The 27,067-nt window shown below is 47.0% G+C and overlaps 2 protein-coding genes across 7 annotated transcripts in view; one reads left to right on the top strand and one right to left on the bottom strand.

The window, feature by feature from the left end:
• The window catches only part of LOC105699162 (protein cycle), a 25,903-nt gene extending 2,134 nt beyond the window's left edge, over positions 1–23,769 (top strand). The window contains exons 2-16 of one of the 6 annotated variants that reach the window (XM_012423952.2): positions 2,787–2,850; positions 8,557–8,893; positions 12,978–13,310; positions 14,329–14,400; positions 15,691–15,928; positions 17,826–17,918; positions 18,328–18,445; positions 19,758–19,940; positions 20,831–21,077; positions 21,275–21,413; positions 21,683–21,801; positions 21,893–21,975; positions 22,088–22,248; positions 22,356–22,503; positions 22,646–23,769. In XM_012423952.2, the coding sequence (XP_012279375.1) occupies positions 8,679–8,893; positions 12,978–13,310; positions 14,329–14,400; positions 15,691–15,928; positions 17,826–17,918; positions 18,328–18,445; positions 19,758–19,940; positions 20,831–21,077; positions 21,275–21,413; positions 21,683–21,801; positions 21,893–21,975; positions 22,088–22,248; positions 22,356–22,503; positions 22,646–22,824 (2,328 nt within the window). In that variant the 5' untranslated portion in view covers positions 2,787–2,850; positions 8,557–8,678 and the 3' untranslated portion in view covers positions 22,825–23,769. Of the gene's footprint in view, positions 1–2,786; positions 2,851–5,133; positions 5,831–8,076; positions 8,122–8,556; positions 8,894–12,977; positions 13,311–14,328; positions 14,401–15,690; positions 15,929–17,825; positions 17,919–18,327; positions 18,446–19,757; positions 19,941–20,830; positions 21,078–21,274; positions 21,414–21,682; positions 21,806–21,892; positions 21,976–22,087; positions 22,249–22,355; positions 22,504–22,645 lie in introns of those variants that run through there. The other 5 variants (XM_012423954.2, XM_012423951.2, XM_012423953.1 and 2 more) reach the window with 5 other exon arrangements.
• LOC105699163 (ABC transporter F family member 4) lies at positions 23,711–27,067 on the bottom strand. The gene is made up of 6 exons (XM_012423956.1): positions 26,809–27,067; positions 26,530–26,672; positions 26,259–26,454; positions 26,098–26,171; positions 24,207–25,973; positions 23,711–24,101 (listed from the first exon to the last, which is right to left on the bottom strand). The coding sequence occupies exons 1-5, from the start codon at positions 26,997–26,999 to the stop codon at positions 24,229–24,231; spliced, it is 2,349 nt and encodes a 782-aa protein (XP_012279379.1). The 5' UTR covers positions 27,000–27,067; the 3' UTR covers positions 23,711–24,101; positions 24,207–24,228.

Genomic DNA, 27,067 nt, shown 5'->3' with positions numbered 1-27,067 from the left:
CTCATTCCTGGAGGTCCCTGGAAAGTGGCTTTGCTCGAGATTAATCCCTGGCTTCGATTTGACGATCGTAGAGCCGCGATGAAATATCTCCCGAGCCGGGAGTTGCGTTTAGGGTTGCGACTCTGGGCGACGTTTCTCGAGTTGCGGTGGCTTATGGGACTTGTAGGGAATTTCCAGCTCCATTTGGGATGCTGAAATATTCTCCGCTCGGGATTCATCTTCGCTTCGGTCAGCGTGTCAGTGGAGGGTAAGGGGAAACGCGGTTTATCGCGGATGCGACCGCGTAAACGGCCTGAAAAGGTCACTGCGTTTCAAATGCAAATCCTACCGAGCCGAAGGTGCGCACGGTGAATGGCCGTCCGCGTGGCGCGTGTGTCCGGCATTTAATAATTATTTATGTCTGCCTCGGAGTGGCCGGCATTTACCCACGCGGAGAGACGCGGAATTAACGCCGCCGTTCGGGGCCGGCACTGGTCGCTGATTGCGCGACTCGCGTGACTCCCGAGGAGGTTCCCTTCGACGCGCTAAAATGCCACTTCTAATGTTAAGTCAAATTTCCAAGAAAAATTCGAGACACGGGGAAAGTAAGCCCGTAATCTCCAGTTAACGCGTTCGTCCGCGAGATAAGTCACGAATGTAGGAATAAAAAAGGCGGAGGAAGAAAAAAGTGGATTTTAGTAATTCTTGACATTTTATCATATTTCTCGGTGACTGGTCTTTCTGGGACATTTTTGCAAGGGACTTTTTGATGCGGTTCCTTGGGTAGAACGAGGCGATGTTTATAGAAATTGTATGCTTCGGGGGGGAAATTATTCATATTTATTATTCGGACGTTATGTACCCACGTGTATGGATGACAGGAGGAGGAAGGAGCAGGTACGATGTCTTACGCACTATGCTAATGGCGCTCGAGGGAAGCGTGCGATTTTTGCGTCACAGGTCAAGTGCACCGCGGGCACGGGGAGTGGGCTGCATTATTGGTGCAGCGTACTTCACAGGCCGGTTACATAATTGCACCGATAAGAGTCGGGTTGCCTTGACATTACCGCGTCAAAGCCGCGAGAAAAGACCTTTCGGGGCGTTTGGCGAGCTACTCCATTTTTGGGCGGAAAAAAATTAAAATCTCACCTCGTAAAAATGCAACTTGACGTTACGTGTTGCATATTACTCTATTTAAGGATACGGCAAAAAAATGAATATCGAATGATCGAGGTCGAAGATTTAGTTAATGTAATATTTTTGTAGAGAGAGAGAATTGAGAGGGTAATGGGAGTATTTAAATTAAAAATGCCTCCTCGGCGGATGGGGCATACCGGAGATAGGTACAGGTGTGTCGAGTGTAAATGACAGAAGGGGAGAATGGCTCCTCGCAACCTCGTTTACCTATTGCCATCTGACGCACATCGTCGTGTGCAGCTGAATTGTGAAACGATCCGTGCCATTATATCCTAATTCCATTATGTCGATTTACTCGGCCGATCCAATGCACTGTCTCGTTACCGAATGAAAGGCACCCTCCTCTTCGGGGCGGCCCACGGACCATCGGGGTACTGACGCAAAAGCGTTCACTGGAAAAGGGGCCCTCCTCGTAGATTTCCCGCTCAATGACGCAGATTCGAGGAAAATGCTTCGGACGAAACTTATCGAGAGGGCTATTCCGAGCAACTTTTGTTCGGCGATATTTTTCGTAGCTTCCCCATGGCGTCTTATATCGCACCCTGGCCTGCGCAACTCAGGCCTTGCCCTCTTCACGGTCTCCTGTATTTCCAATTGTTCTCGATTACCGAGGCGTGATAGAAAAAATTCTTTCAAATAAAAGTTACACGAAGCACCATTTAACGCAACTTTTACTCGAGACATTTTCTTGTATCGGCTGTCGTTGTTAGGGAAAATCGTATCGAATGGTTGCCTCGGGACCTACTTGTTTCACGAGTCGCATTCAAGCCTTGCGTAACGTTTATACCTATTACCGTAGATTTCCATATAATATGCGATTGTTCCTCGGTTTACCGGGTGCACTCTGCATTTACGTAGTTCGAGATGCGATTTCGTGCCGAAATGAGAGGAATCGCGGTAATTGGAGGGAGTGGTCCTCGACGAGGTGGCGGCAGAGGAGGTCGTTCTTCTAATTCAGTGAAGTGGCGATGGGGGATGTCAGTGGCAAGCCGTAATCTGTCAGCAGCAGGCTCGATAACGTTTACATAACCATGTGGTTAAATTGTTGTACTGTTGTTCCCTGGTCTCTTACGCAACTGGAATTCAGCACTGTACGCAAACTCGAGTAACGAGGAGGATCCTTCGGGCGAAGTACGGGATAATTTTCAGTCGAGGCAATTTCAATGACGTCTCGGCATCTCTTATTATCCCGACGTTAATTCGATCCATTTTTAGGAAATGAAAGTTCCCTCTTAATTACCTCGGGAGAGGAAAAAAAAATTCTCCTTCTCTGTCGAAGCGCGAAGTCTTCCAGGAGCGACTCGGCCGTTTAATTTGTCGTTCGGGTCGTCCGAGCATGAGGAACGATCGTCTTATTCCAAGCTCGGTTCAATGAGCAATCGGCCATTCAAACAACAAATTAGCCCGCCAATTATAAAAACCTGGAATGAGTTCTCGTCAGGGGACGTCGCAATTAGAATCGACGTTACACCGAGGAGGGCGTCTTTCGTATCCTTATTTCTTCCTCTCCCTCGCCGAATGTGTCGACATAACTTGGAATTAATTTCCTCTGATTAACAACCAGTTATTAATATAATATATACTCATGGATATTAATTTTTCATTTTTAGGAGCTGGGCGACAGAGGCCAGCCAAATGAAGTCGCCGAGGCACCGTCGTTGTCACCACTTGAAGGTACTTCCATCGCGTTGCTCCTTATCATTACCAATTATGACTAGCTTGAAAATGTGTCTCGGTCGTTCGTGAAAATTAATCTCATTAACGACGGGCCGATAAATGAATTAGCTCGAGGAGCTACCCCTCGGTTATTTTGTCCAGTCCGAATGACCGGGGATTAGGGCACCGATATCTGGACTCGAGTCCTGCAGGACTCGTGTCCTGTGGCCGGATGGCTGATATCGTGTTACCAATCAATCCTACCGGAGGAAAGCCTCTCTTACGAGCTGCAAGACGTACACTTAAATTATCCCGGTGTTCGCCTTTCTCGGGTAATCCAAGTAAGTCGATACTCGCTGACGAGTGTGGGAGAAAAGGGGAAGAAAGGAACCCGAAAGTGTCGCAACGAGGATTGCTTTCCCCATTGTTCCACTGGGAATAAGGGCGTAACGGGGGGTAATTTATTTATTAGCCTATTCTCGAGGAATTTTGAAGTGTCCTAAAATATGAGCGATGTATTCCTGCCTGAAAAAAAAAATATATATATATAAGTACGTACATAAGCTGGTCAGAGATCGGCAGACACTTTTTTAGGAGATCTCGATCGATCCGGGGGTCCCGAAAACCCTCGAAACAACGAGCGGCCTCGGGGATTTAGCGCAAATCGCATGCACCGAGTCCTGCAAATTGGATAAGCGGGCATTGAGCCGGAGCTAGGCCAAATTAATCGGCGGACCTGATCCTTGGTTACCGAAGAGTCGCGCTAACTAGTGGCCACCCTCGCGTTGCCGATCCGGGGGTCGCGTATACTTCAAACGAAAGCGAAAATCCACCCCCCTCTGCCGCATCGTGCCGGGGGAAAAGAATGACACCTCGAAATATGACATTTAGTGACGTTTAATGACGTTTAATGCGCATACGCTAAGCGGAGCTTTCCAGGGGGTTGTTCCCATGTCCCGGCTTAGCACCGATAGGGTTGAAGTTCCTATGTAAAATGGTGCCATTTTAGGGACGATTAAGGTGGAGACGCTAAAATGACGTATCTACTCGCAGACCCGAAGAGACAATTTAAAGGAATCTTCCCGGCGAGGAAACTTTTCTCATAAGAGCATCCACTTCGGGCCTCCCTTCGGTTTGTTTGCCCGCGCGGTGCTTTAACATTTCCCAATCGAAGTATCGACTCCCCCTGGACAGTTTTGCGATACTCGTGTACGAGTTGCAGAGGGAAGAGGGAGATATGAATATTCGGGTGAATTTTATTTCTCCTTTTATGAATGGTTCCGGCTAGGCTCGATGTCTTCTGGGTGCGATGAGGTTCTCCAGGTGAAGTACTTGGCGTGAGGCTCTGCCGAGATTCCCTCGATGGAAGGAGGATAGAAACGGTGACGGAAGTCTAGGCGAGATATCGTGGATACGAGGGGGTGGACTCTTTTTCCGCGGTTTTTCCTTCGCTTTTATCGACACTCGCGGATTTTCCTTTTTGTCGAGACAAAAGGAAGGCGTTTCCATGCGGTACAGGTGGAAGGTTAAGGCACGTCCACACGTACGCGAAAGCTCGCGGATGGATAAGGCTCGCCTCGGCGGCTCGCTTCTCGGGCTTCCCCATGAAAGGAAACGTTATCACAGCCTTCGAATGCAGATTAAAGCGGAGAGGACGAATGCCGAGACGACGGGAACGGTCAGCGCGATATCGGAAACATCCCCAGGGATGCGATAAGTCATTTCTCGCGATCCCCGCGATACTTTTTATATTACTTTTTATATATTATTACTTTTTCGTCGTTGCCTTCTATCTCGACTTAATATCGGCTTCCCTAAAATTCAAGATACTCTCTATTAGACTAATTTAATGACTTTGGATCGTTAGAATAAATATCGAAAAAAAGATAGAGAAATTTTCTTAACTACGGATCCATTCGTTCTAACGTCTGTTCTGAGGTTTCTACTATTTTTTAAGGCACCCCTGTCCTCCGGGGTGCTAGCCCTCCTCCGGGACGCGCCGAATTCCCGAGTCGCGCCCGTCTCGGTGCACTCCGGTCATTGGTGGCCGCCACCCCCAGCCCCCAGCCCCAGGGGTGGGTGCACCCGCCCCCGAGCCGGCGCGTCGCGGGCTCGACAAGAGGGGCGGTTTCGGTCACTCCCACCTGCGGCGAGTCACCACGTGGTCTGGTCTCGGTCTCTTCCTCTCACTCTCTCTCTCTCTCTCGCTCCTGGTGCAGCACCCGGCTTCGCTTCGCAGCCGCCTGCGAGGAGCCTCGCAGCTCGGTCGCGCCGCTCGCGCGGGAGCCTAGAGTCCTGCCGAGTCGAGTCGAGCCAGTACTCGGGTCGGGTACGCGGCCGGGTCGAGCCTCGAGCGCGAGCCGAGTCTCGGGTCGAGGGTGCCGACACTTGGATTCCTGAGAGTCGGGCCGGGTCGGACAAATCGGGAACCCTCGACTCTCAGCCGCGAGCCAAGTCTTGAATCGAGTGAATCGCTGCAGGTGCATCGCTGAGAGTCGGGTCGAGTCGGGCAATTTGGACGCAATTGACTCTCAGGCGCGAGTCAAGTCTCGGATCGAGGGTGCCGACACGTGGAATCCCTGAGAGTCGGGCCGGGTCGGGCAAATCGGGAACCCTCGACTCTCAGCCGCGAGCCAAGTCTTCAATCGAGTGAATCGCTGCAGGTGCATCGCTGAGAGTCGGGTCGAGTCGGGCAAATTGGACGCAATTGACTCTCAGGCGCGAGTCAAGTCTCGGGTCGAGGGTGCCAACACGTGGAATCGCTGAGGGTCGGGCCGGGGCCGCCACGTGGGACCGCTGAGAGTCGGGTCGAGTTTTGGGGTGTACCACCTAGTTGAGACCGAGGTCGCTGGGAGTTTGGCCTCGATTGGTCGAGTTGGGTTCCCAGCACGGGGTCGGGCATCGGCCTTCCGTCCTGATCGCAAAACGTGACCGAGACCGAGGGCAGTAGCTGAGGATGCCGCTTCGTGCGTACTCTCGTGGATGTACGCGCTCTTCGGTAAGGAGGGCCTCCCCAAGTGACGATAACGACTCGAAATCGAGGCGACCGTTTTACCGGCTGATAAGTCACGCAATCGGCCTGGGAAGTGTTAAACAATATAAACAGATCAGAAAAAGAAGTGCTGGAGGAATTTCCTTTTGACGATATTCCGCGACGTTGTCCCTTAAACGTCTAAGGTTGGTGGACGAATGACGCCTCTCAGCTGCATCCTAGGGACATTTCCTAATTATTGGATATCTCTGTCTGGTAATTTTCTGCTGGACTCGTCCCAGCTGGATGTCTTCTCGGATTTGCTTCTTCGGATCTCTGGGGCTCGTTGGAGGTTTCTTCGGGGAGTTTGAGCTATCGGACGTTTCGAGCGATGGCTGACACCTGATTGGCGCCTCCTCTGGATTATCCGACGCCTGTTGGATATCTTCTCATGTAATTGCGCCGATTGAATGTTTCTTGAAACTACATCGGTTGAATGCTTTCCCGGTAGATCGTAATCGTCCGAGAGATGAACGAGGTTTGGCCTTCGTTGAGTACCTGGTACATGAATGATAATATCTTTCGATATCCGACATTCATGCCGTAACCCTTGTCGAATCATTCTACTCGCTACCGCGAAATTTCTTAACGTGAACTTTCGCAACAATGTGTGCAAACTTCGCAGCTGGTGTATCTAAGTCAAAGTCGAAATGGCAATTATGTTGCTATTTTTTTTTGTCCTGCGTCAATTGGGGCCCCTTTACAAATTTTTCCTGGCGACTCTGCGGTCGAATTTAATCCAGACCCGGAAGACAAGTTTAACCGGGAAGGGAAATAGTTGGAAGTGAGGTTAGAATTATTAAGATTACCGAGATAATCGGTCGCGCTCTCGCAACCAGTCGCGCACGTGTGAACGTGGAAAATGTCATAAAAAATCGAACACCTCCACGCACGAGTAATTTTCAACGGTATCCGATGTTGAATGGAGATTCCTCGTTTAATTGACACTCGGTAATTAACTCGGCTCCCTGGTTACATATTAATTCCCGCATTACCGTTGCCTCCGCATCTCATTATCCTGCGAAGAAAATCGACAACCCCTTATCCGATCAGGTGTGAAAATAATTTCAACTGATTTTAAACGGTTTAAATGGCTTAAAATTATCTAGCCCGACTACGTCCTTTCAGAAATGTGCACAGTGGAGTAAATCCGGAAAGATGTTTAAAATGCTGAATTGAGGGTATTGGTGCGATTGGGTTTTATTAAAAGCAGGCAAAAACGCGAGGCGACCTTAACATTGTATAATGAGATGCAGGGAAAAATGGGAAAAAGAGGAAAATATAGAACTCGCGATTATTAACGACCGGTCGGCGGGCACCCGCTCAAGAAACAAGTTCAATGCGATCACGTCCTTCGACTTTCTCGCGTTACGTAATCGGCTCATCCAATTACACGGTGGACAATCCCGCTTTGCTTCCCCGGATCGGTAACGCGACATAATAATCGGGACGATTCCTGCTATTCATCCCCCATGTAGCGATAAATGGTGTCCTGATAATCGATCGCCGACCGATCGATTCCTACGCGCCCTGATACCGTCGATCGACCCTTAAGTCAGTCGAGCCATTGCAAATCTTCTCCGGATAAATTATGATAAACCGCCCGACTTGAGAAAATCCGCGATTCCGAGGCACGAGTCGCCGGCGCGTAAGGGTCATTTTCGCACGACCGGCCGCGGGAATATGAACCTTACGGAGGACTAATTTCTGTGCTAGGCGCATGGCTAATGCAGGTTTAGATAATTGTCCGAGATATCGACGAGGCGAAGAGAGCGCGTTACGTAAATCTGGAAGTGAGCTAAAGCGAATAGGTTAGGTTCAATCGGTAATATCGAGTACGTCTGAGGGACTTTTTGAGCCTCGGGGTTAAAGCACTTTGCAGTGTGCCGTTGTATTTCGTGCCTTATGATCTCTTTTATCAGTAGCACCAGAGGAACGTCCACCTCTGTTTCTCGATTTTCTCCTCACGGTACCTCATCCACGGTTTCATAAGGGCCATATTCCCGCGACCGGTCCAGCAAATTTCACCCTTACGGTGCTATCAGCTGACGATTCGTTTCTCGATGCTGGATGCAAGGAAATGCTTTTGCGTCGGTGACATTCATGATAATTGCGCAGGTAATCGTCAGTAGGCTCGAGATATCAGTAAAAAGTAAACCGGGCAATCATCTCATATACACGTGCTCTTCTTTATCAGCGCTACTCGAGGAACATCCACCTCTGTGCTCAGTTCTTACTGTTACTTGCTCGGGGTCAAGGTACGTCCTCGATCATTCATTACAACACACGTGCGTGCGCATATTTATCGTTACAATTGCCATACGACCTCGAACCTCCACGAGGCTGCGTTTTCATAACCCCTTCAGAGTACTCCTTTTATCAGGGAAATCGGAGCTAACTTCCGGATAAAACTCACATCCTCGGTCGAAACTCTTCCTCGTCGACGTCGATTTTCTTCGATCCTCCATTTCAACCCTCTTTCAGTTTAAGTTCAAGGCCGCCAACTGGAAATGGCAAATTTCTTCTTTATTTATTGAAGGATTATTCGTCGAAAAGGAGGAAACAGGATTTTTTAAACCTTAAGGATTTATGAATAGGTCCCAATTTTGTCTCGGTGCCTCGATTTCGAGTTCCTCGAGTTTTCTCGACCTGCGACATCCTTAATTAGGGATTCCTGGATTTTTTTCGAGCAGACGAGGGTGGGCTATTCCCGGAGTACGGGCAGCTCGTCCAGGATGTCCTGGCGACGGAGAGCAGGACTCGAGTGAGTCCTAGGAGTCCTTTCCGGCATCGCCAGGACCGCCAGGACTCCAACATGGTCGCCCAGGACATGTCCCATGGGTACACCGAGCTTTTGAGGTCCTCTCAAGATCCGCAGGAATTCGTCTCCTTGGAGGAATTGCATCCGAGGGTTCATCAGGACCATCGAGACCATGATCGCGGCCAGGACGTCTCCACGAGCAGAAATCCTGCGACCTGCCTTTATCAGGACCAACAGCAGACCTATTACAACCTTTCGGTCGTTCCGGAGTAAGTCAAGAGTGCCAGGATAAAGGACGAGGTCTGATAAACTCTGAAAATCAGTCGGAATCTCTTCGGAAAAATATTCACTTGATGTACTTGGCGTGATACTCATTGTCACTCGAGTTTCTTTACGCCATGGACGGAAGATTCCCTTGAATTGTCTCCTGGAAAAGTCGCGCATACGTGACATATATATTAACACGTGTTAATAGTTAAGCTGGTCGAGAGTTACCAGGCTTACCAATTAGTTAAGGAAATTTGCATGATTGATAGTCTCTTGGAAAAATAGTTGAGATGAAAAAAGAAGGAATGGCTCGAGGAGTAGATACGTTGTAAAAAATTGGTATGACTTCTTGCCGAGGATGATGATTACGTTGAAATCGTTTAGTGATTTTCTTGTCGAGTCTTCGAGGCGTCGGAGCAAGAATAAGAGTACTGGATTAGTTTGTAATTGTAATGTTTCGAATGTGGCAAAAAAAAACGATTTTTCTCGAAATTAGTAATAATCCTGTCTTGTATGTTCACACGCGCGGATGGAAATGATCGGGGATTACGATCATTACTATACCGCGGATGACTTATTTCCGTCAACTTTTTATTTGTTACAAGGTTATAACCATTATTGCGTAACCGGCTCACTCGTTTTCCTCGGCTTGATGCAATTACTCATCAATAAAACTCGAAAATGCCGATTAACAGCCGAGCTCCCTCGATTTCTCTGAAATGATAATTTCAAGAAATATTCTGTGCCTCGAAAGAACTCCATTAACATTTCCGGAATGGCCGCTTATCGACGATTGCGATTTTTATCCGAAGTGCGTGCCGGCCGATCGCGGGAAATTACGGAAAGAATACTAAGACAGAAAATGAGTTAAGCGATCATACAGGCATTCCGATCAAATTGACTAGAGATAGAAAAAAATGCTACATACAAAATTTGTAGAGGAGGGTTCACGGAACATTTCTTATTCCGAGGGTTTCTCGATACGAGGACTCACGTGTGCGGAATCCGCCGCAGGGATTCCGCGGGTCGCGCCCGGAATTACGAGAGGCTTTCGGAAATTCCCTTTCGATTAATGACGCGGATACTTGGCGAACTCGCAGAGAAAATCCCTAGACGACAATCCGAGCCGCGGATTGTGACGTAACGCGTTGCGACATACCAGCAATTAATTACGTTGAAGCGCCGGAGTACCGAGAGCAATACGCCGCCGTCATGCGCGCCCGTGAAAATCGCTCGTTCGGTCGCCTCGAATCGTCCTCAATATGGACGCAAAAAAATCGGCCAATTATTTTTCACTCCGGTAGGCATTTCGACACCTGGGGAAAAATCTCGGGGTACAAGATGCAGATGCGATCGTTAATTTATCGAGGAATTCCCACGGGTCGACCGGGTGGCCCGGCAGTCGCCGGCAAACGTCATTTACCGAGCCCGCTCTCGTAATACTCGCGCTTACTCGAGGGACAAACACTGACACGTAATAACATTGCACGTTTAGCTATTACGTTGCACGCCTACACGTGTCTGTCGGTTAGTTGCTTAACGGCGATCGAGCGATCGCAGAAACGAGCGCCGAGCTCGTCTCGTGAGCGCGACACGTGCTGCTCAGGAATCGAGCGAGCCTCGCGATATGCCCTCTCCTCTCGATAATGATAGAAATAAATTAATATAACACATAAAGTAACAGTCATGTGTCATTTACACGAGATAAATTTCCCCGGCGTAAGTTCATTAAACAGTGGGAATAAAACGACGGCGAGCGAGTTCTTTCTCGCCAGCCCATAATCAGCTGATCGAAAATGACACGCTTTCGTTCGCACACGGGATGAATTTTCCCTAGAACGGGAAAAATCATTGGCCGCCTGAGAAAAATTCGGATTACGGTCGCGATAAAGCGAAGAAATTACCGCGACCGAATTTTCATCGAGTCGAGCGGATTGCAGGAAAATGGAAAATTTAATTAATTTCCGTTGTTATTGAGCTGTGCACTCCATGCATGATTTTTTTTTATGGTTTTCTTCGGCTTCGGGTTTTCAGCATGAATTTTCATCGAGTCGAGCGGATTGTAGGAAAATTGAGAATTTAATTATTTTCCGTTGTTATTATGCTGTGCACTCCATGCATGATTTTTTTTTTTATGGTTTTCTTCGGCTTCGGGTTTTCAGCCTGGATGAATTTTCTCAGCACTTTTGGGAAGGGGGGGAAAGTCGAGATTAACAATTGACACGGATTGACTTCTGCTCGCCGGGCCGCGACCGGATTGTTCGCGAATTGCGTGGCCGGGCTTGCGAAACTGATCTAATGGCGATTGTGCGATATACGGGTCGCGCATTAACGATAGCGAAACATTCTCCTGGGCGTAATCTTTGAGACCGGCGCATACGTGGACTCTGAGAGTAATGCTCGGCCTCTGGGGAGAGACCCAAGGCGAGCCACGATTATTATGTAAAACGGAGAAATTATGCAAACCCGAAGTTTCAGAGAGGAAATGCCACCGGCTCGTATACGTCGACGGCGTGATAAAAGTAATCCGGGGAATTAGCCTGGCAATTGAACGGGGTTGATGAGGCTGGAATTAATTTTTTTTTCAATTCTTGGAGGTTCTAGGGGGTTCTAGGGAATTTTTTCTGGAACGAAATCCAGGTATCCTTCCTGAGGAATTTCCTGACACCGGGGCAAGGGGCTGCCGGTATCCGAAAAATTCGGAAAATGTATATCCACGTAGAACGCGACCAAGGAAATGCCATTCCGCTCGAGGACACGCGATTACGCGAATTATGCGGAAGGATCGCCACCGAGGAGCAAATAATGCTCACGTAACGTAATGATATAATGACGTCAGGAGTGATAATGAACGAGCTCTACTTCGAAGCCCTCGTCGGATTCCCCTGGAGATCTGGCTTTCAAGGCCAGTTCTGGAAAATTTGTGGAAAATGTCCGGGGTGGACGCGTTTACCCAGTTTCTTAATTGTAAACCTAAAAATTAACTTATTATTATTCGCGTCCAAACAATCAAAATTCCAGAAATTATCCCGTGCCGCAGTTCACGCGACGCGTTGGGCAGTCATATTTTTCGGGTGAGGTCATTACTCGTGGTAATTGGACAATAAAGGGAAAAATGGAGAAACGCACCGAGGTATCCTGGATATCCTGCGCACTCGAGCGAGGTTACGCAGAGCAGGAATTGCGAAATCCGGCTAAAACGCGGGGAATTCTCATTCGCCGGTATTTTCTGATCGGCAAAAAAATCGGCATAAACTAATGACAGCCTCGGATCGATCACCGAGCGGGCGGGGCGCACTTACCGGCCGACATTCTTCCCGGAAAACTCGTTAAACCCGGAAGCTGGCCGGGGGGGAAAAAATCGGCGGAAAAAAAGGACGAAACTCGGACCGGCCGACTGCGATTCGCCATACCGTCCTACTCGGCGTTACATCGTTCGCGGTTTCCGGATATCTCCCGGAAGAAGGGAGAAAGTCGATATTTTCCCGGCAGTTCCGAGGAAACCGGGGAAAATCATTTTCCACGTTTCCGGCTAAGATCTCGCGACGATTACGACGACGATGATCGCGACGATGATCGCGACGATGTAATGCAATTTTCCTTTGATTTTCCTTTGATTTTCCTGCGATCGATCGTGGACGCCGCGGCACCGTTTCCTACGCCGGATTTAGCGAGCCGAATTCGTCGGCGCGTCATTCCGCTTGCTAAAGGAATTCTTAGAAATTCCTCCCGGCTTTTGTCCGCCCCGAATCGGCGCCTCCGACAAAAGGCGGCTCGATTTCTCTGTACCTTCGCGAATGCGCGTATGTAGCTCCTCGAATGCACGAATGAACGCGAAAAATACGCCTCCCCTTTCCGCCGACCTCTCGAAGGGTATATACCGCGTCCACGCGTAATCGCGTCGAGCAATAAAAAGCCGAAAAGGCTTTTTTACTTCTTCAAACTGTTATCCTTTTCCCCTTTTTATTTTATTAAACGAAAAAGTTCATATTAATACAGGACGAAAGAAGCATTATTCGAGTGGAGGGAATTTTCGAATTCTAGACAATAATCGAGGGTTTCTGAAGACTCGTGTGCTCGTTGCAGAGGTTCGTACACCGCGGTCTACTTCGGCGACCTGGGTGGCGGAAGTTCCGGAGGGGGCGAGTTGTCGGGGGCTGGGGAGGCCCTCGTGCCCCCGTCCACCCCCGGCCGGGGCCCCCCGGGGACTGATATGGAAGCGACGACCCCCGCCGTGCCCCCAGGGCACCCCTACCGCCCTCACCACCACAATCACCACCACCATCACCACCATCGTCATCATCGACGTCATCATCACCACCACCGACCCGCCAACCCCGCCGACCAGGGGCACGTCCAACCCACGGACTCTTCCGACGAGTGCGCCTCCCTCTCCAAGAGGCGCAAGACCCCCTGCCAGTAAGTACCAAATAACCCTACCGAGTCTAATGATAAGCTAATCATTCATGGGGTAGCTTTGAAAATGGAACGCGACCCCCCACTAAACAGGGGCAAGGGGAAGGATGGATTAATTCCAGCGAGATGCTGAGGAAAAAAAAAATTCTAAGATCCTGTGCACGTAGGGGGTACTTCGATTATCGATCCCCATCGATTCCCGGTAATGAGGGGACTGTGAATTATTCCTCACTTCCCCCGTACTCGTGGGGAAAATGAAACCTAGCAAGTTCGACAAGTACGCCTCGAGGCGGTTCCCTTCGTGACGTATGTACGAGTCTCTATACGGCCGCGAGTAATTGCCAATCAAGGCTACGGGTGTCGATCAAAGGGTTAGAATAATTATCGCCGAGGAAGATCTCCGTGTCTCCTGGGGGTCGGGACTTCGAGACGGCCGAAAGGATGGGAATGTCATCCTAGGATGAGATCTGGTCTCACTTGACCGTGGAGAAGAGAGACGTGGGGAGGTTTGGGACTCATGTGGTTTATGTCTGCGGGGGAGGGCTTTTTCTCGAGTTTCGTTGAGATATATGCCTTTCGGAAGGGTTCTCGTAAGGCGTTTGTTTCCTCTCGAGGTGGAGGCCGTCGAGTCCGAGTCCAGGAGGCAGGGAAGTCCCTAGAGCGTCCTTTGCGAACGCAAAGGCGAACGCGCCCAAAGTCCGGGTGCTCAAAGAGCCCTGGGAAGCACCGCGAAGCAAACTTGACGAAATTCAACATCAAAGGGGTGAACGCCTCGAACTTCTCGCCAAGGGATTTAATTCCGACCTCCTTCGCGGCAAACCACTGAAATTCATTGTCCCTAACCTCCCTCTCGTCGGGTTCCAGGATCTTTATTTTTCTCTCCCCGGCGCGATTTCGACGATATAAGCGCTCCATCGCCGGTCGGGATTTCCGAGAGATTTCCGATTTCCGGATTTCCGATCTTAAGAAATACCCTGAATCGCGTATTATATGAAATAAATCTCGCATTTCTCGGTTTCAGGGAGGGCGGGGACATCTTGGACGACACCGGGGACGACTCCCGGTCCGTTCGCACGAGTGACGGCAGCAAAAAGTAAGAAACTAAGGTTAAACGCGCCGGAACTGGAAGGTCCTCCACCTCGCGATTTCTCCATCGCGAAAGTAGCGCTTAAAGCGAGAATTACGCTTCGTACTTGACGTTTTCGGATAATTTAGGAGTGAACCAATTGATTTCTGTCGAGATTTGCCGCGGTAAACCGGAAATAAGGAATATCGGGAGTATTTCGCGCGCCGTGACCGCAGGTCTCTCTTTCTCTCTCTCTCTTCGTCGTTACAGTCACGTGAGAGCCCGAGTCGTCTGGCGTCCGCGGCCGATCGGCGCTCTCTCTCTCTCCCTCGACTCTCTGGTTACGTCGCATTATATCATCCATTGCCAAGGTGAGGATCACCTTGACCTAGAGTCCAGGCTATGGCTTCCCGCGTCACCGATCCACTGGGGAGACGATAAGGCTCAAAATCGAACCGACGTCCCCCTTCTTAGGACGCCCTTAAGCTGCCCCGTCGGACGCACAACGACCTTCTCTACTGAAAGTGGTCAGCCGGGGATAAACCTCGAAAATTCAATTCCACCATTCCTCGAGCATTCGCCATAGATAAAACCCTCTAAACTGACGTTACGCGAGATAGAGATTATGCTAATTTTAGACAATTAACACCGAGTCGCGTAAACACAAGCGCAATCGATACGACTGGACTCGCTTCTGATCGATGCGCCTGTAATCGCTTCCTCCATTTTTATTTTCTTTTTGCCGTGCAATTTCCTATTTTTTTGCCGACTCTATTTCCTCGGTTGATCTCTTTTTTGGTGCTGCAATTTTTCCGAGGAATTTCCACCTGGAATGCAGAATTAATTGCACGCGCAACGCTCGACGGTCGCGACCGGTTGCCATTTTTTTTTCGAGCCTTTTCCAAAATCGCTCTTTTCCTGCCTCCTCCGATCCGACGTTAACTGCGATCGTTATTTCGAGGCCTAGCCGTTAACCGGGCCGAAGTATCGATCGTTAACGCCAACTCGCGAGATCGATTTCTCGCGGTTGTGATTATCTTTACGATACCGGACACTCTCCGAGGGAGAACGGCGTTTCTGCATGTTCCGACGCTTCGTGCGATTCGAGATTATCGGACAATTATGGCTTTGGATTGGTTTATAAAAAGGGGCGCAAAAAGCGCGGCTCGTTATTCGAGAGATCTGCGGCACGTCTTGGAAATATTTGCGGATAGGAGGGAAAGACTGGAATTTTTTCAATTATTTATTTACGGTCAGAAATGATTTTATTTCTCTCTCACATTTCTTATTTTTTTTTTTCTCGTTTCATCGTTGCAGACAGAATCACAGCGAGATCGAGAAACGACGGAGGGACAAGATGAACACGTACATCACCGAGTTGTCGGCGATGGTGCCAATGTGTCACGCGATGTCAAGGAAACTTGACAAGCTGACAGTCCTTAGAATGGCGGTACAACACTTGAAGACGATCCTTGGGACGGTGACTTCCTATACCGAGGACCATTACAAACCTGCCTTCCTTAGCGACCAGGAACTGAAGACGCTGATCCTTCAGGCACGTCTTTCCCCCCTAGACATTTGTTCTAATTTTTTTTTTTTTACTAATAATTTATAGAGAAAATTATCTAACACCCAGTCATCGGATTGTAAATATCAGCAAACGGTGTTCTCGATCAACGTCCCCCGTTACCCATGACATTAGAGCCACGATCGCTCCATCAAATAACTCCTCCCATATGTCTCCGATAATTATTTATTAAGACTTTTTCCGAGCCGATTTACGATATTTACTAGGCAATGAATATCCAACAGCAAGCATTGCCCAGTGATCCCGATCGATTATCCCTGATAAATCCCTGCAATTGTTCCCAAGCAACTGACAGTAGTCTGAGGCGGATTTTTAATTTAAATATTTAATAATTGTTTAAATCACTTCTTGAAGTCGTATCGTGTAGCAGACGTTGGGCAACGATTTCGATCAATTAGCGGGCTTTGTTATCGCTCTCCGATATATCGCAGAAATTGTCCCCGGTAGGCGACCACACCCGACATACCAGGGCAGGTCAGCAACTGCACCGAGTGCACCCGATAATTGCGGCATAAAGTCCCATTGTGAAATCTCTCTTCGACTCTAGACTCGGATACTCCGGTACGTGCACAGCTTTTCCGTATGAAAGGCAACCGAAGCTTTCCAAGGAGTGGCCTTAACGTAGGACTAGACACGAGGCCCAACGTGTTCCTGGTGTTCGCATAAAAAAGGCCTCCAAGCTCCCTCTCTTTCTCTCCTCCGACTCCTCGAGGCTGCAGTCGCTTTAAGACAGAAGTCCATAATCGCCGGGCAATTAATGACTGTCAGGCGAGAGACTTAATAAGTCCCGGCACTTAGCGTGGCAAAATCTAATTAGGAGAATGTCACGGCAAATCCAGGGAAAGTGGAGAATTAAAGAGAACCGGGAAGAAAATTCGGCTCGGAAATGAAAAAAAAAAAAAATAGTGCGGTAAAACCTGACCGGGAAATTTTATCTTCCCCTGGAAGAAGTGATATTGGCAATTCCATGATTTTTTAAAGGATATACGCAATCGGCAGGATTTTCATTTCTTTTTTTTCTGTTTTTTTTTTTCTCTTGTACTGCAAGCGACGTCATTTACGCGGATATTAAAGATCAACCGCTGGGGCGGGATTTTATTGTCGTGGATAATTCAATTAGTTTATTACTCATTTCATGCCGTTTTACATTCTGGTCTCCCCACGCGAAGGTGTGCCTTGATTGTAGATGACGATTAAATTATACCCTGAGGAGGGGATTACGTAACGATGCAGGATCGATAAGCGACTATGAGCGTCCTAAACTGAGCACTGCTTTACTTGTTACATAAAGAATTGGGATTCTCCTCGACGATGATCATCCTCGTCGGATTGGTATGAATTTCAAACGCGAACCTCGGGCGAGGAATATTTAATTCCAGTCTTGGTGTAATCAGTAGTCGGACTGCGAAGGTGTAATACCTTAAGGAAGATGTAGAAGTAATAACTACCTTGCTCAGCGTGTCAAAAGCGAGGATCCTGATTGCGTGAAATCCTTATCCGTGATGCAATAATGGCATGCACCTCGATCGCATCTTGCATATCTCGCGAGCGGTAATGCTCGTATGACTTGCGAGTGCACATTGCCACTCGACTGGGTCAATAGGGATCGATTGGCATGACTTAGTTAACCAACCGATTGCCGGATCGTCGAAAGATCGGAGGAGAACCCGGGATAAGAAGGGAATACTGCCTCATTGGGTAATCTCGATGCATCTGATCTCTTCCCTCGATTTCCCCGATCGCACGTAACGATCCGACATTCTGGCCGATGTAAATCAATCCCCTCGGGCAAACGGATAAGTAGGTAAATGGAAAGGTTAATGGATAGATAAATTAATTAATTACCGAATATATTTGTTAATAGGCTGCCGAGGGTTTCGTATTCGTCATGGGCTGCGACCGGGGGCGGATTCTCTACGTCTCCGAGTCCGTCACGAAGACGTTAAATTACTCCCAGGTATGCTTTGATATGACGCGATTAAGTATTTCGGGCGAGTCCTTGCGATGATAAGGGTCTACGTACGTACTCACGACCTGGGGCTGCATTAATTATTAATTGTCCATGCTTTGATATCACGCGATTAAGTCTTTCGAGTGCCTGCACTTTGCGTAGATAAGGGTCTACGTACTTACCACGTGGCGCTGCGTTAATTATTAATTGTCCATCGACGTAACACGTCGGTCTGACGTATCGTCGCCCTCTTGGGTTAATGGAAACTCGCCACGCCCGCGACTTGTCGCGTCGAGTCATCCAGTCGCGCTTTTAATCGGCGACATGTCGCGCCTCGACAATGTACGGTTCATTTTTATTATTTTTTTGTTTATTGTCATGTTGATTATTAATGACTTTCCCTTCGGAATTTCAGAGCGACCTGCTGGGCCAGAGTTGGTTCGACATCCTGCACCCGAAGGACGTCGCCAAAGTGAAGGAGCAGCTTTCGTCCTCGGACCTCAGCCCTCGAGAACGATTAATCGACGCCAAAAGTAAGCGGCCCGAGTGGTAATCTAATAATACGTATTCACTAAGGAAAATATGGCTCGGTATTGTTGCAACGAGGGCAAATCCGAGATTTTGCTTTCGAGTCGCTTACTCGAGGTTCGCGAATGCGAGCAATTGCGGCTCGTGTAACGTGATTATTAAATGAATTGGATTATTAAGCGCTCGAATCCTGGAGCAGGATTTCAACGTTCACCCGAGATATGCCAGCAATGCCTAGGTGCACACGCGTGTGCGTAAGTCGTGCCCCGTGGAACCGCATTCACCGAGGCAAGGATAATGGACACCGAGCTTCGACTGCGACCTCATCCGGTTACTCGAATTCAGCCTAAACAAATGCGATAATTATTCCGGCCATATTCATGGCGATTGAAATGAATTTTAAGAGGATTCCGGCATGCAGACAATGCTCGAGTAATTTCTTCCGACCGGATAGAATGCGGCAATCCCGATTATTACCAAAGCTAATGAAGCTGATCAGCGAGAAAAACTCGATAGATATTATTCTTCCTCGGGATTTTATAATCGATCCACGGAGCATCGTTAATTCATACCTCGGGTTGTAAATTCATCGTTGCAGTTCACAAGCAGCACGTGCCTAATGCAAATCTATGCAGACCTCTATGCAATGACCTCCGCCGTGCGGATACAAACTAAGACTCGGAAATGACGGATCGGACGTGGCAAAGAAAAATCCGGAATAATTTCCCACACTTTCCTGGACAATTTTAAGGGGTCCTGTATTAAGGGTACCATATAGGCGGGCTAATTACGCGGTTTTGGTAGAATAGGTGAAATTCATTCCGGCCAGTTTCCTCGACATTGGTACTTGCCGCACTCGAGGTCCCTCCATGGCGGAACAAATTGCGCATCGGGACAAAAGCAAGTGTTAAAGGACACCGAGGATCAATTGCCGGACGTATTCTTGCGGGAAAGGCGTACAATTCGCGCGATGCATCGGAGGAAAGCATCGCCGGGCATAATTCATGGAGAGCCGTGATTACTGCACATCGCCGATCGGCGAATCATCCTGAATAATGCAGGGATCATTGCGCAAGACTCTGGTTAAGACCCAATGAGGATCGTTCCCTGTGACGAGAGACACGAGGGACGATTTCGAAATCCTCTGGGGGTTTAATTTGAAGATCCAAAAGATATCGCCAGATCGGAGATCAAATGATCCAAGAATGACCGCGAGTGCCCTCGACGATCTCCTACCCCACTTCCCGATTTATTATTTTCTAAGTGGCCGCCATTCGAGTAGATAAATTAATCCTCTTAATTTATATTCCTACTCAGCGATGCTACCGGTGAAAACCGACATGCCTCAGGGAATGTCCCGCCTGTGTCCTGGAGCCAGGAGGTCCTTCTTCTGCAGGATGAAGCGAAAAGTCGACGGCGCACGTTGCGGAGATCCTCAGGTGAAGGAGGAGGCCGACACGACCACCGGCTGCCCCAGGAGAAAAAAGCAGCAAAGTGCAGGTAAGTATGCCGGAAAAGAAATTAATTATAACGATAAGTACTCCAAAGTCCTCTTATTTGCCGTTTCGTCGATTTGCGTCGTTTCGTCAATTTGCATCTGGGAAAGGGAGGGAAAAAAAAATTAAAACGTTGCTCAAGTTCCACGGTACTCGATGCACGGCGAAGATCCGCCGACTTCGGAAGAGTAGATGAAATCGAGAATATAAATATTCCTGTGAATTATGGGTACGCGATCTATCCAGGTAATGCCTAAGCGCCGTTCCCTTTCCTTTCATAAAAATGAATCGGCCTTCGCCGACCTCTTGCCATGCGAGACGCTTTATTCGCGCCGACGTCCTCGTCGTGTCGAATTCCTCGGGCTTCGCGGGGCAAATGATCTCGAGAGGCAGTCTTCGGAGGGAGTCCACGAGGAGGCATCTCCAGGAATTCCCGGAGAAAGGCCCCCGGGGTCAGCAGACTCTTTGACGAAGGCACGCGCGATTTGGCCGGCCAGAGTGTTTGCGCCATGCTCGTCCACCCTCGAAAAAGGAGTCGCCACCTGAAGCACTCCTCTCTTTCTCAATTTTTCGCCTCTCTCCTGCCTTTCCCTCCGCATGAGTTCCCCGGTCTCGCTTCCTCTCCCTTTCCTCCTCTTCCAGACGCTTAGGTTTGCAGAAACTCGGTCCGCCGTGCGGAGCTAACGCGACATACGCTCTTATCAGCGGAAGATATAAGCACGAGTCGCGATCGCACTCCGAGAATTATCCATACGAAGGGTAGTAATGAACATGTAAATAAGAACGTGCAATCGTTATTGTTAAAAAATCTACGATTTTCAGAGATAAATCATCTGCGCTTCCGGGTGGGGTTTCACGAGGACGGTCCTGATAACGCGGATTTTTGCCTTGCAGATTGGAAGTACTGTGTCATCCAGTGCACTGGGTATCTTAAGTCTTGGGCCCCTGCCAAAATTGGCCTGGAAGAGCAGGAAACCGAAGTCGAGGGCGAGACTTGCAACCTGTCCTGCTTGGTTGCCGTAGGTCGGGTCCAGCCGCCATTATCAGCTCCGACTTCCGCCTCGAGGAGGCCGCAACTGCGGTCCGTCGAGTTTGTTTCTCGTCACGCGATGGACGGGAAGTTCCTCTTCGTGGACCAGAGGTTCGTGAGATATAACCGCTAGCATGATAGCGAAAAAGGAACCACACTCCATTAGGAGGCAAAAAGGAAATTTGACGTTTACTAGACAAGCGCACGGTATTGTTTCTTTTTAATTTCGTTGCCACGAGTACAATTATAATTTCGGATAAAATTGGCTTCGCGCGATTTTGGTGATCCCCGTTGTACTCGGTTTTCAGGGCCACCCTGGTTCTCGGTTTCCTACCTCAAGAACTCCTCGGTACCAGTATGTACGAGTACTACGAGTACAACGACATTCCGCATCTCGCGGAGTCCCACAAAGCAGCTCTACAATCCTCGGAGCGCGTCACCACCCAGGTACATCGTCTTCAGGGTCCCGCCAATCGCGTCGATAATCGCCAATCTGTAATTGTAATGCCGGCGATCGATGCTGGAATCTCGGATAATCGGTCGTGAGAAGAAAAAAAAAAAATAAATGACAAAAAGACGCGTCGAGGGTAGGAGCGATCTCGAGACGCGATTGAGATCGTCCGTGATAAAAGGGACAATAAATGTAAAATGTATTTTTCGAAATCGTTTCTTCGAATGTTGGAAGTTAACAACGTTAGGAATAAATCTAATTCCAGGTCTACAGGTTTCGAAGTAAAGGGGGCAGCTTCGTCAAGCTGCAGTCCGAGTGGAAGTCCTTTCGCAATCCTTGGACGAAGGACATCGAGCACTTGATCGGCAAGAACAAAGTGGTCCTGTGAGTTGTCCGGCGGAATTTTTGCGAACTGTCCACGTAGATTGGCGACTTACTTAATTAGAATCCCACGAGAAATAAATTTCTTTCCTAGCTGCGACACCAGGCAAGTCGAGAGCAGTGCCAGCAAGTTGGAAGGGTCGAGTGTGCAAGGCAATTACGACTTTTTTACCCAGAGTGAGTACAAAGTCTCGATAAGAGATCCCGCACTTCAGTTTGACGATCAATTCACGCTAGTCGAAATTTCTAAATAAACTACTCAACGTTAATATCCTTCCTTCTGACGTAGGTAATGGTGGGTTGGAGAGGTTGATCTCGAGCCAGGTAGAGGTGAGTAAAATCGGCAGACAAATAGCTGACGAGGTTTTGTACCTCCAGAGACGTGGCGAGGAATCTCCCTCTGGTAGCAGTTCCGGAATAGGTCCGGAGCCTGGTCCGATGAACACCGAGGTGAGCACATAGAGATCTTAGTCTCATTTTAGTCGTCTCCTCTCCGCATTTTCTATCTCCCTAAAATCCCCGAATTCACGTTACAAGAACAAACGTACGGGTTTCAGTCGCTAATTACTACGACGGCGTCTCCCGAGGGACTCCACGACGTTCCTCAGCTGGGACTGAGCAGCGACAACAGCAGCAGCAACACGGCTCCGTTGTACGACCGGGTCAGGAGCAACATCCAGCTCGGCAGCGTTACGAACGACCAAGGTCGTAGCTATTACTGTCTCTGATAACGCGAGTCGCCGTACCTTAATAGTTAGGAAAAGAAAGGGACGCGAGAAGACTCATGTCGGAAAGGTTGGATGTGGAGACCGCAAGGGCGTACGGCTTATCATCCTCCTCGTTCCAGGAGCCGAAGAGGACGTGATGGACATGATCAGCGGGTCGGCCATAAACGAGTCGCCCAACCCTATGCCCACCGATGGGAACGACGAGGCAGCTATGGCGGTCATCATGAACCTCCTGGAAGCCGATGCCGGGTTGGGAGGACCCGTGGACTTCTCTGGGCTTCCTTGGCCTCTTCCTTGAATGCTCTTCGCGGTCGTCTTCTGGAATTTCTGTCTCCTGTCCCGCCGGAAGGTCCTGGAAATGCGAACGTGGATGAGTCCAGGATGACTTCTCTTGTACAATTCGAGAGCTCTTATATGCAGTGACTAGTTTCCTGGGGGAAACGAATTCTACCGCTTAAAGGACTTCTGGTCTTCTATTTTATGAAGGCCAAGCTATCCTCGCTGTACCTTGCCCTAGCTTGAAGATCAACGTGCTTCCTCGCGAGCCACGAGGCTGGAGCCGCTCTTTTGGCACGTGATAAGTGATTCATTCACACGATCTCCGTAGTTGATGTTCTTTGTGTCGATAGATGACAGAGGAGCAGGTGCGATATCATGCGACCTTACCCCAGTGATAATTGTGACGACATGTAAATACGGAAAGAGGGACGCACCGATGTTAGAATTTTTGCTCTTCTGCTCGTGAAGAGACGACACTTAAGAGATAGATCTATCATCGTTTTTTATTCTCTTTTTTTTTCCTTTGCAACTCGCATTAAACATGACACCATCATGAAACCTTCGATTGGAATAGGTACTATATCATGAATTTATGTTATTAGATATTTCGAACCGTGCTCCAATTTTTAGAAATTTTTTCTCAAAAGAAAATCCTTCCAAAAAATTGATGAATGCTGGATTTCTTGCTTGTACTCGATAACGAGCAAGGAATGACAGTCGCGTGAATGCCAATGTAAATACTTATATATGAAGTATAAAATAGATGTAAGATACGTTGTAAGTAGATCGATAGGATGTCGTCGTTGTCCAATTTCTGGCCGAAAAATTCGAAAGTCTGTGCACGATCGTCTTGTTGGGTTTTGAATGTACGGCGCGTTGCTGTGCGATGTGCCAATGTAAATAAATACTACTGAGTTACCTTTTATTAAAGTTTCAATAAAGATCGTTTGTTATCATTGTGGAACTCGGTATTGTACATATTTACATTCACTTATCAAGATGTGGAAGTCGCTACAAGGTTCTTATAAAATTACCCTAAAACTTCGGTATCTCTCAATGGGTCCAATTGTCTCAGTGAAGGCGAATTTCTCGTCCAATTCTTAAAAAAGGGGAAAATACTCTGTACATCTCGGCAGATCTCCAAATTTCGAGCCAACAGTCGAATGCTCTTCCCTGGTGGTTCTTAAATCAAGTTTGAGGGAATACCCTTTATGAAGAATTTTTAATTCAACTATTCATTGCAAGGTTTTCATGCGTAAACGAAGGAAATTCCTCGATGATGTTTCGATAAGAATTCTGGAAAAAAACCACAGTGCATCGTTAGAGAGCAATGATTAATATAGATTAGGTCACCTATAAGTAGTTTTACTGGTTAACAATTAGAAACGTAATTATACGTACTTCTGATCACCAGCGTGTCAAATTAAAAGAGTCTTCGAAGGTGTCCGAAGTCTGGAACGCTCTCCTCTTCTAAGTCGGAGTCAAGCACTACGATGTCGTTTTTCAAACTTAATTTGGACTTCGTCATGGTTTTTTTTAAGGAATTTGAAGCATCTCTCTCTGACTTATCGTTGAAACTCAAAATGTCTTCATCGATTAGATTCACTGTTTCGTATATTTCTGGCTCCTTTTTCAGTGACTTCCTCTGAGTCTTCTCTTCTTTTGAATGATTTAAGTAGTTGAAGTTGTCTTCCCTCTCAGATTTTATTTTTATTTTTCTAAGATCGTCAATATCTTGGATCGGTGTGTCAGATTCCTTTATGTGTTTCTTTGGCGACCTTGATTGAACTTTTTTCTCCGGTTTTAGATATTCTTCTTGTTCTGATTGGGTTGCAATATCTATTGAATCGTTAAAAGATGAATTCGATAGCTTAGACTTCTTCGAATGTTTCTTCGGAGATTTTATTTCTACTTGCTCAGTCGTAGTGGTCTCAGTCGGAGGTGTACACTTTTCAGGTTTTACTCTCATGTCATAAATGTCTTCTATGTCCGAGGTGTCTGGTTTAATTTTTTTGAAACGTTTCCTTGAAACGGTGTCTTCGATGTCTTCTGCTGCATTGTTACTGCTCTGACTCCATGCTTGAATGTATCTTAGTGACATTTCTTCGTCGTCATCAGAGTTTCCGATGCCCGTCACAGTATCTTCAGACTTGATTTTCACATCGCTCAAGATGGATGGGTGAGTATGATTCAATTTTTTAGATCGTCTTTTTGGTGCATCTTCATACTTCTCACATACATCATGCCAGCCTGGCCTTACAATATGCTCATTCGGTGAACTTTCAGGCATTGTTTCTCCATCGATCAAGCCTGACTTCTTGTGACGCTTTTTCGGTGAATCTTCGCACTTTACGCTAATATTAGTCATACCATCCGATTCATCAAATGATCTTTTCAAACGTTTCTTTGAAATTATTTCTTTTTCTTCTTGTTCAGTGTCACTACTGTTTGATAAAATAGATTTTTCAGATTTAATATTTATACTGCTCAAGTTGTCCCGCTTTTCATGTGACTTTCTAGAATGCCTCTTTGTAGGAGTTTCAGAGACGTTTGCATTACCTGATGTACTTAACTGACCAATATTTGATTTCTTTGAGGACTTCTTCAAGGATTCCTTCTGTTCATTTTCTTTCTTAATACTACCCGCACTTTTTGAATTTCCAGTATTTTCAGACATGATACTTGTATCACTCGAGTCATCACTTTCCAATGCCAACGGTCCAGATCTTTTCGATCGTTTTTTAATCGACTCATTCTTAATAGAAATATTATTGTCAAACGTTTCTCCTGTCTCATCAAGGTTGTCATAAGATGAAGCGACTTCATCTTCTACAAAAGACATTTTTGACTTTCTCCCACGTTTCTTTGGAACTCCATCTTCGGTAGTAACGTTACTACGTTTGTTGGATATACTAGTTTTCTTAGGTTTAATATCCACATCAATCAATTCATCGTTATCTAAATTAGATAATTTAGATTTCTTTATCTTCTTCTTCGGAGTGTCATCATCCTCGTTAATAAAATCTGTATAACTTCGTGATAATTTTTGTCTGTCTTTGCTTTTTTTTTGTTTAGGCTCATGTATTTCTAACCCTATGTCAAAATTTTTTAATCTCTTTTTAGAGGTCACCGTTACTTGATCTTCTTCCTCATAATTTCTTTCGTTAACTATAAAATTTAATTTGCATATAATACTTATATTCTATTAATAGACAAAGATTATACCAATAAATAGTAAATGACCATTCATCGGTAACTACAAAAATATATACCACACGGATATTAAACTTACAGTCAACATATGGTTCCATATCTAATGCTTCATCAAAATCAGCGTTAAAAAGTTTGCACCCATCTAGATAGTGTCTAAAAAATCAGGCAGTAATTTAATATTTATCAATTTGAGTTTAACAATCTTATACACGTTATTAATCACGAAATAATAATACTCACACAGGATCCAAGATACCCCTAATGTATGGTATCCTGCCATCAAAATCCAAGAATTTTACTGTAAATCGTACTTCTTGGCCCGATATTACTTTATCTCCAGGCCACTCTTTCACGTTATCCGGCTTAGGAACCGATACGTTAAAAGCCTTATGCACTAAAATCCCTACGTGGCCATTGCTCTTTTTATTAACAAAACCTTAAAAGTCAAAGGTATTAAAAGTCAGAAATCTCATTAAATAAAATTCCTACATCTTTAAGTACATTAAATTACCTCGTAACGAACACCCTATTTCTGGTCTAAAAACGTAAAAATCAGCAACGATGTCGACATGAATGTAATATGTATCGTACAATATATTCCCTAAAGGTGTAAGTAGTTTTGGATTTTTATACGATAATACAATTCCATTCAACCTAAAAATACAATATTTCATTTTTAATACAGGTAAAAATATACCTCGTCCTGTATGTTTAACTGCTTCCATCACATAACAATGTTATACTTATAAATGTAGCTATAAAAATAAAGAAAATTTCGCATTGAACTTACTCGGAATCGTAATTGTTAAGCGTGCCGCTTAAAATTTCATTGAGTGCCGCGTTCATGTCCGTTAGATGAAACGGATGCAGGCCGAGATGTCGTCTCGATCTTTCGAAAAATACTTTTGAATCCTCGTCCTCCAAAAGACCAGTCAATTCCAACTGGGTCCACGTTATCCCAGTGTTCATCTTCAGTTGCATTTCACTCAGGAAACCTCTAGAAAACTCGGAAACGCAGTACAGGTTAAGTCAGTTAAGTCGACGCCACT

This window comes from Orussus abietinus, unplaced genomic scaffold, assembly GCF_000612105.2.
Source record: "Orussus abietinus isolate OABI.00-Male unplaced genomic scaffold, Oabi_2.0 scaffold3, whole genome shotgun sequence".
In the NCBI taxonomy this organism is placed as follows: Eukaryota; Metazoa; Arthropoda; class Insecta; order Hymenoptera; family Orussidae; genus Orussus; species Orussus abietinus.
This window is presented reverse-complemented; position numbering and strand designations above follow the sequence as displayed.

Excerpts from the sequence above, each read along its gene's own strand:
- LOC105699163 (XM_012423956.1), bottom strand. The coding sequence starts at position 26,999 with ATGCAACTGAAGATGAACACTGGGATAACGTGGACCCAGTTGGAATTG. Across the intron at positions 26,673-26,808 it reads CTTAACAATTACGATTCCGA|GTTGAATGGAATTGTATTAT; the intron begins GTAAGTTCAATG and ends TTGTATTTTTAG. Across the intron at positions 25,974-26,097 it reads TATGGAACCATATGTTGACT|TTAACGAAAGAAATTATGAG; the intron begins GTAAGTTTAATA and ends TAAATTTTATAG.